The following is a 9118-nucleotide window of genomic DNA, read 5'->3' on the forward strand; positions in this document are numbered from 1 at the left end:
ACCAATTAAATATACATTTAAACCAAAATATATTATTACGACATAATATGAAGAAGAACAGTGCCCACATGGTTAGGGACGTGAGCCAAGGCAAATCCACTACCTTTATTTTAAATAATGACAGATTAGGCAGAATTTGATATTTTTAAAAAACAATTCACGTACAATAAAAAAAGCGGTCACAATTATTTAGACCATTTTCAAAATTTGAAGACGTTAGGATGTTTAAGGTCAATAAAGATAATGATGAGGCAATGTAAATGCAATCTCCTCCTGTAATGTCAGAGTGGGGGCAACACTCAATACAAAGTTTGCAGTTGAAAACGTCATATCTGAGGGGAATCTTCTCGCACAGAAAGTAATTCACAAGAAAAGGCGAGCATGGAGAAAAAAATCCGAGAGAATTATTCAGAGCACTCGAGAAGTGGAAATGGAAGGTTCTGATGATTTGTGGTGGTGAAGAAGACGCATATTTGGACTGTAGAGGGGAGGATTCATTTTGTTTGTCTCTTCTCTTAGAAGGATGTGTGTAGAAACAAGGCTGCAAGAGCCAACAGCAGATTACCTTGTTTTTGTTTAGCAGGAAAATGTGTGAAAGCTGCTTCCTGTGATTCTTCCATGGAGGTTGCAAGGGTAAAGGGGATTTTTTGGGGGGTTTTGTGCCTGGTATTGGTGGGCAGAGTGGAATGCAGGGTGGAAGTGGAAGCTTTGATGGAAATGAAGGCGGCTATGGATCCTACTGGGACTGTTCTTCGTACATGGGTTGCGGATGGAGACCCTTGCAGTGACACTGTTTTTGAAGGTGTCGCTTGTAATGAATGGGGCAAAGTTGCGAATGTTTCTTTGCAGAGCAAAGGGCTCTCTGGTGTTTTGAGCCCGGCTGTTGCTAAGCTCAGGTGCCTCAATGGTCTCTATTTGCACTATAATAAGCTGAGAGGAGAGATACCCAAGGGAATTTCAAATCTTACGGAGCTTGTTGATCTTTATATCAATGTCAATATGCTCAACGGCACCATTCCTCCGGAGCTTGGTTCAATGTCCAGCCTTCAAGGTTGAAAATGCCTCCTTTTTCTCTTCGCCTTTGTTTGGTTTTCCGTTGAAGGTGTTTCAAGAATTTTTTCTTTTTTGGTAGTCAGAGCGTGATGCGAACTTGTGTGCCAGTCTTTAACCTTCCTACTAGTTTTGTGGATGGAATGCATTTATGTTTTTTTAAAAATATTCTTTTAATGAGATCTATTTGTGCTACAGCTTTACAGCTTTGCTGCAACCGGTTGAACGGTTCGATACCCGAGGAGTTGGGAAACTTGAAGAAGCTTACCATGCTTTCGATGCATAATAATCAATTGACGGGAAGCATTCCGTCTTCTTTGGGGAAGCTGAGTGCGCTCACTAGGTTGGATATCAGCTCAAATTATCTCAGTGGAGAGATTCCTCAAGCTCTCGTAAATCTGAAGCAGCTCACAGATTTGGACTTGCATAATAATAGTCTCTCCGGCTCTGTACCTCAGGGTAGGGTTTTGAAGCCTAAATTCTGCGTGTGCTTTGCACTGTATTTATTTTTTTAAATTTACATCTAATTTTTCCGACGGAGTGTCAATTTTTTCCCTCTTCTCTTTATCGCCTTTGACAATAAATTCCTTCAAGTTTGTAGTCTAGAGCAACGCTAGGTTTATTTGTGCTTAATATTTTTCTTTGTTTGTCACTTGACGAACCGGTATGTTTATGCATCTGTAGAATTTATTGCGTTTTCTGGTGTATGGCGAGACTGAAGGATGTAGTTGTGCAATTCTTTTTGGTTTAAAAGAGCAGAAATGCTGGACACTAGTAATGTTTAGCTACATATCATAAATTTGAGGAAAATTGTTTTGTATTTATCCTTTATTTTCGGTTTTGTTAGGGTTTAGATTGCGTTTGATACATTATGAACAAAAATGTTGTATGGCTTCAGATTCTTCTACCTATTACAGGGTTTTTTCTGAAAGTGTGTGATACCTTTCCTTGTAGTTCATGAATCAATAATTCAATGCTTCAAAATTTCAAATTTCAAATTTCTTTCTATTTTCTTGCAGAACTGAAGGATCTGAAACTATTCCAATATAACAACAACTTAGAGCTTTGTGGATACAATTTATCGAGTCTTCCGCGGTGTAACGTGTCAAATCCGTCAGATGCTGCAAAGCCCATGGGTACAGGGACAGTGAACGTTACTTCAGATCCAGTCGCTGTGCCTAAAATAACAGAGCCTCCAAACCTGGCCTCAAGCTGCCAAAATTGCTCATCATCTTCTTCGCCGGGGACCAAAATAGGCATAGTCTCAGCAATCGTAGCAGTGGTTTTCGTGGCAATAGTAGCTGTTGCTTCCCTAGCTTTTGCGTTGTACAGAAGGCGGAAACAAAAGATCAGCAGTGCATTTGAGACTTCTGACGGCAGACATAGTGCTGACCAGCTATACCATTACAAGGACGACTTCAGCAGAAAATGCTCTTCTCCGTTGGTTCTTCTAGAGTATTCCAGCGACTGGGATCCGTTGGAAGATGGAGGGACTGGAATGGGATGTTTCAGATTCAACCTTGATGAAATCGAGCAGGCAACAAATTATTTTTCAGATAAAAATCTACTGGGAAGGAATGGGTTTTCAAGCGTTTTCAAGGGAGTTTTAAGAGATGGAAGCGCAGTTGTCGTAAAATGTATCAGCAAGGCCAGCTGCAAAACTCATGATATTGAATTCCAGGAAGGTCTGAAGACTTTTATGCAGATTCGACATGAAAATGTGGCAAAATTACGGGGCTTTTGCTGCTCCAAAGCCAGAGCAGAGTGTTTTTTGGTCTATGAGTATCTTGATAACAGAACTCTGCTCCATAATTTAGATTCAGAGAGCTGTGGTGGACTGGCCTGGCCTACCAGAGTAAGGATTGCATGTGATGTGGCCAAAGGTAAAATATATGCTATGAATTTCTCAGTTCTTTTGAAAAATTCAAAAATCCACATACGAGTAGACTATTGAAAGCTTTCATTAAGCATTTTTTTGAGATAAATCACTGCATCAAAACATCCATTTCAACTGAGAGCTTTGAAGATAAAAGAAAATTTCATATTTGAATGTGTAGAAGAATTAAAACAATATCCCCTCTTTTTTTTCCAGACATGCGTCTTACATAACTTCCTAAAATGCTAACTCAGTTAACATATGTGCCTTTTTAGAGGCTTTGATTCAATATCCTCGCTAATACCTGAAATTGAAGAGATAAATCCTTTTGCATGAATGTCTCCAACCCGCACCTCCCCTCTCCCAGGGCAGCGGTTTTATTGAAACACTACTATACAGTTCACAAAGATTCTACAGCAGTCAATCACCATTTAACATAATAGATTGCAGCTAGCCTTGATTATTCAAGTGTGTTCAAGTTGAGGGACCTCCCCAAGAGGGATACTAAGAATTTTGGTTTCAGGCCAGTCCAAAAGAAACTGGGCCTTGGACCCTCTCCAAAATACTCATAAATATTAAAGAGTTTGACAGTCAAAGCGATCATGGAAATAAGGTGTAAAATCACCATGACTCTTCCACATTGAACTGTTTAAATAGAACACTCCAAAAGACTATTTTTGTTATATAATCCCAAAACCTTATGCTTGAAGGCAGCTCCTATTTTGGATTGCCTTTTCTATTATGCCTGGACATCCAAATTCCACTCTGTTGGATTGTGGAATTTCTTAAGTGGGTTAGATTTTATCCAATGTACTGCGTTATGTGGGCAAATGATATCCCTTAAATTTGTCTGCTATGTTGTCAGGGATTAATTGTACGTTTACCTTCAATATTTTAAGCAAATTCTACGGTATATTTTTTAAGGCATGTTTCAAGTTTAAATTCTCGATTTTAGTCATTTCTCGAGACTCAAATGTCTGCTTCGAACCCGTTTCCTTCAAATATTTGAAATGAAGTATATTATAAATGTTATTCGATGGTCTGATTATATCTTGAAAGATGATGAAAACTTCAGTAGTTCATTTATATTTATCTACTTGCTCGATGTCATAAAAAAGGGGATAATTTTTTTTTTTTTTTTGGTTTTGCAGCAATCGAGTACCTGCACGAAGGCCTTCCAGAGCCAATCGTGCATCAAAATATTTCAGCTGCAAATATTCTGCTTGATCAGGAGAACAAACCTTATCTTTCGGATTGTGCCTTGCACAGAATCTTGGCGGACGACATAGTGTATTCCCTCCTAAAATCCTCAGCAGCCATGGGATATCTGGCGCCAGAGTATGCAACTGTAGGGCGCTTGACACTCAAAAGCGATGTATTTGCCTTCGGAAAAGTAATCTTCCAGCTTCTCACTGGAATAACCAAAAACAATAATTCGTCTTTGCCTCACAGTACTATTAAATCACTAGTGGAATTCAGCAAAGTTGAAGACTTCATTGATCCAAGCCTCAATGGTCAATTTTCGGTTGTGCAAGCCATGAATCTAGCTAAAATTGCACTGGCTTGCACTAACGAGGTTGCGGACCAAAGGCCGTCCATGAGCACGGTGCTTCACAGGTTTGAATCAGAAATTAACCAAGAAATGCTGGGTATTTGTTAAATATTTAGATTTAGGTATTTCGTGCTGGATTTGTTGTAAAATATTGAATTTTACAGCCTTAACAGTTTTGTGTGTAAGACCAGGAAAGTTCGTTGACAAAGAACAGTAAAATTCAACCTGTACATTTCAAGTTAAAAATCTTTTCTTCAATTAAGTAGGCCTCAGCCTCTTATCTTCATTTTCATGTGTTTACTCTGCAAATTTTTTATTGACAGTTCTGTTGTTTGAGAAAATCACAAAATTGTTCTGGTCCATTACACGGTACGTGTATTCTTATTTTTTGAACACTTATTTTAGAGGGAGTCAGCGGAGCAGTCATCATATGAACTCTGCTTTATTCTCCTTTTCCTCTTTAATCCTCAATTATGACCTGTTATGACCCGTTGAGATGAACAAGCATTTCAACTTACACAAGTAAGAAGCATGAAAATATTATCTCATGGAAGATTCCAAGAAAAAAGTCTAAAGCTTCACCTAATGTTACTGTTAGACTACCAGACTTTTTCACTGAGGATTATCACGATATGTACACGAGGGCTTCATTAACTAGAGAGATGAGAACAATCCTCCTTTCATATGGAAAAAAATTATAATCGAGACTCAAGAGTTCAGTTTACTTAGTACATCCTACCTATTATTGCTAATAAATTTTGCTAAGTTGCATATGTGCAAAGCTACTTGATTGCAGAAACTTGACATTAACTCTTGATACTTTACAATTGTTTGAATCTGATCTACAGTAGATTCATGGGGTACATAATTGCACTTTTACAGCCATGCCCCTAGTATTAGTTGCACTTTTCAGCCATAGGCTCTCCTTGACTTTTCTTTCATGCTCACTTATCATTTGTTCTACCTTCACGCGTCATCACCTTTCAAAACTTGTTCTATATTTTAAATCAAACTACCCCTATCAATCCTACAATCACTGAGGTGATTTTATAATTGCTCGAATGATTTCATATTGCTAAAACTAGCATTTTAGAGTTTAAATTTGTGTTATTTTTGCATTCATCCATCTTGGCACTTAAATTTATGATTTCTCAACCATAGATAAAAGCCCAACTTGCTTAACTCCGGTCCCCACTCACTAATTTTGGATCTTTAAACTAAGAGATGATTGTTTTATATAATGGTGGTCTTTTCTCCTTGTCATTTTCCAACTTTTCCAACATATGCTCCTATATCATAAATAGATAGGGGAAGGGTACTAGCAGTGGACATAGTTCCAATAATGGACACCTTTTTGTCAACCCAACCCCCCAATACTAGATTGCAAAGGAGCCCAACAAATTGATAATGGAAAGTTCATTAATGAATATCACATGTACCAATAGTGGATAATTTTGCACAAATGTCCCAGTAGTGGTGCACAAACGGGCCAGTAGTGGTGCACAAATGGGCTAATTATAGCAAAATAATGTCAAAAAAAGGTGATCTACTATTGGGGCATTTGTCCACTACTATTGCAAATTTTGAGTTATCTACTTTTGGTGCAAAGGAGTTCATGTATGGGTAGTCACTTTGAAATGACCACTTTTTGACCTTTCGATACAACGATTTGCACAACGTGCATCGTCTCTACCTAGAAGCTGGATCCTTAGTTATAAGCAGTTAAGTCGTATACAGAGACAACCAAAAGAAAAAAAAAGATTGAAATCTGACATACGGTTTGAGAGTTCTATGTGCGCGAAGTTAGCTATGTCCACTACTGGTACCCTTCCCCTATAGCCTCTTCATTTTATCCATTTTTAAGGAGAGAAGTAGCAATTTCTTTTTAGGTTTTCAACAATTTCTGCAACATACATAATAATTTGTTACTTCCATATAACTTCTAGGCTATTTATTTGACTAGTATAACATCAAAGTTCACCTTACATCAATCTACATCCTCGATATCGCTTTTCTTTTCAAATGTGTTCTTTCTATTATTAAAAGAAGACTCTCATTAGAGAAGAAAAGAAAGGAAGCCAAAAATAGTTCCTTGAGTACACTATTGCCACAATCAACAATCTAAAGTAAATTCTATCTATTCAACTACTAACAACTTCAAAGCCCACCTTGCAATAGTTTGTTTTGACCATTGGCATCAATATCCTCTATATTGTTTACTTAATAGTTTGTTTTGACCATTGGCATCAATATCCTCTATATTGTGAAATAGGACTTATGAGAAATGAGTAATCTTGAATGACTAGATATTCAAATATTCATTTGACTACTAAAGTATTTAAAATAATCTCATTCTCAATTACAAGCTCAAAGGATATATATAGACTAGATGAACCACTTTGTGTTTTAAAATTTTTTAGGGCTTAATGTGTCCTAACTCTCAATTGTAGATTTCTATCCTCACAAAGCTCACCCTAGCCTAAAATCTCCTCTACTTGAGCAAATTTTCTCATTTTTAAATGCTCATTGTAAAAACCATCACCCAAACAAACACCTCGCACAATAACAAAAAAATAATTCTATTCACAACTAGAAATTCATACATTCTCACAACTCTAATACGCTACATATTAAAATTTTGTATAGTAAATCCTCGCTAATGAAAAACAAGCTAAAAGATTGAATAAGTCCATTGTAAGCTTTAAACAACTATTTGTAGCAACACCTTTATATTAGTTGAGTTAAGATTTAAAGCATTATCATAAACTATAGGGGTCACACGAGGTAAATAAATTTAGACTAACTAAAACAACATTCTTATACGGCTTAAATATCTCATAAATCAAAATTAATTAAAAAATAATACAACCAATATAAAAAATTTAATTAAAAAATTTATAATTTTCTCATGAAATTCAAGACATTATAATTTTAATACTTAGTAATTTATTTTTTATTTTTTTATCAATTGACGTGTTAAAACTATTGGAATTACATAAAAGTCATGGTATACCTGCCTGAACGAGAACTTAAAAATGTAACAAGACGTCTGTAAACACAAATACATAAGAAATGTAACGAAATAAGTTTCATATTGGCAAAGATTATTTAATTCCCCCCTGAACTGTGCAGGCACTGTTAACGTTTCTTGTCGGGGAAGATTTTGTCATTTGACTTAAAATTATAAAATGCTAATATAAAACTTGGTGGGTCCGACTCGCCACTGGGATTCCTCTGCAAAACTAAAAATATTTTAATTAGACAGATTTTTAATGGTTCCTCACTTTAAGGGATGGCATATATATATATTTTTAATTATCTCCATAATAGGTCAGTCTTATGACAACTTTTATGTATATGAGAAAATAATTTTTTTTAAGTTTAACCTCGGCTAATTAGTTAAGACTAATTAATGTGATAGATTAGTAATTGAATAATTAGTATTACTTTCTCATGGGATTAGGGTGTTTAGTTTTAGAATTGATGTGAAATGAATTTGATTTGACATTGAAATCTACTCTATTAATATTAAAAAAAATAGGCGATTTGGACATGACTTTTTGTTTTGAATTATGTGTAAAATCATCATCTTTTTTTAGGTTGAATTCATAGATTTAGGTTGTTTTCTTATATGTGGATCTATTTTGCAGCTTGTAGATTTGATCTTGATGATTGCATACTTTTAATGTCTAGTTTGGTAGAATGTCTTTTTTTTTTGTTGGTTGTAAAGACTAATGGTATTTAAAAATATTTTTAGGGAGTTGTTCAATTATGAGGGGCGGTCGAACATATCCCAACCACGATGATTCTCCCATTATATTTGAAGATGGTAGGCAAGTGTGTAAATGTTCTAGATTACGATTTTGAATTAAATCTTATTCCTTTTAGTGCACCAAATGAAGTTTTCCACTAATAATTGCTCCTTAAATGTTATAGGAAGTCAAATGATTCCAAGTTGGTGCTAGGATATGAATGTCTTCAATACCCCAACATAACGATAATAACAAAAAATGGGTACTAAATCAATGCATTGTGGCAAATAAATAGATAGGAGTCAACCACAATTTAAATATAAAACTTATAAATTTAGGGGCCGATCTTGTGGGGAGTCGACTCAACATAACGAAGTAGTTAAGTCAAGGTGGAGAATGAGTATCTAAACATGATAGACATGAAAGGTTCAATAAATGTCAACTATATGGGATCACACATAGGAATAGATGGGATAAGGTAAGATGTTACTAATGAGTTAAGGTGGGGATATGTAGAGGATTAGGGAATAAGCCCAACTTCATACAAGATTGTGACACTTGTTGATATGTAATTGCACTAAAGACATTATCTGAAAAATAGGTCCAAAACTAAAAGGGAATCTACATGGGTATGTAATTGCAATAAAGACATTATCTGAAAATAGGTCCAAAACTAAAAGGGAATCTACATGGGTACGTAGATTTTACCATCAAATATTCCATTTTAAGGTGCACGTGAATTTCAAAATGATTGTGTATGTCAAAGTATAGAGCATTTGTAAATATGCATGAAATAAGTATGGCTTTCTTACCCAACTTTCTTTCCTTTTGCTTGTAGTTGTTAAGTAATGGTTGAATTTTGATGCACCACAACTTGATTTAATACTG

General features: G+C 35.6%; 1 protein-coding gene across 1 annotated transcript; it reads left to right on the forward strand.

Moving 5' to 3' along the window:
* The first annotated feature begins 242 nt into the window (after positions 1-242).
* On the forward strand, positions 243-4764 carry LOC131068248 (LRR receptor-like serine/threonine-protein kinase GSO2). Its single transcript, XM_058003438.2, has 4 exons — positions 243-1051; positions 1249-1509; positions 2070-2933; positions 4078-4764. Exons 1-4 carry the CDS (start codon positions 619-621, stop codon positions 4584-4586), a joined length of 2067 nt encoding a protein of 688 aa, XP_057859421.1. The 5' UTR covers positions 243-618; the 3' UTR covers positions 4587-4764.
* Positions 4765-9118: the final 4354 nt, after the last annotated feature.

This window comes from Cryptomeria japonica, chromosome 11 (assembly GCF_030272615.1).
Source record: "Cryptomeria japonica chromosome 11, Sugi_1.0, whole genome shotgun sequence".
Classification (NCBI taxonomy): domain Eukaryota; kingdom Viridiplantae; phylum Streptophyta; class Pinopsida; order Cupressales; family Cupressaceae; genus Cryptomeria; species Cryptomeria japonica.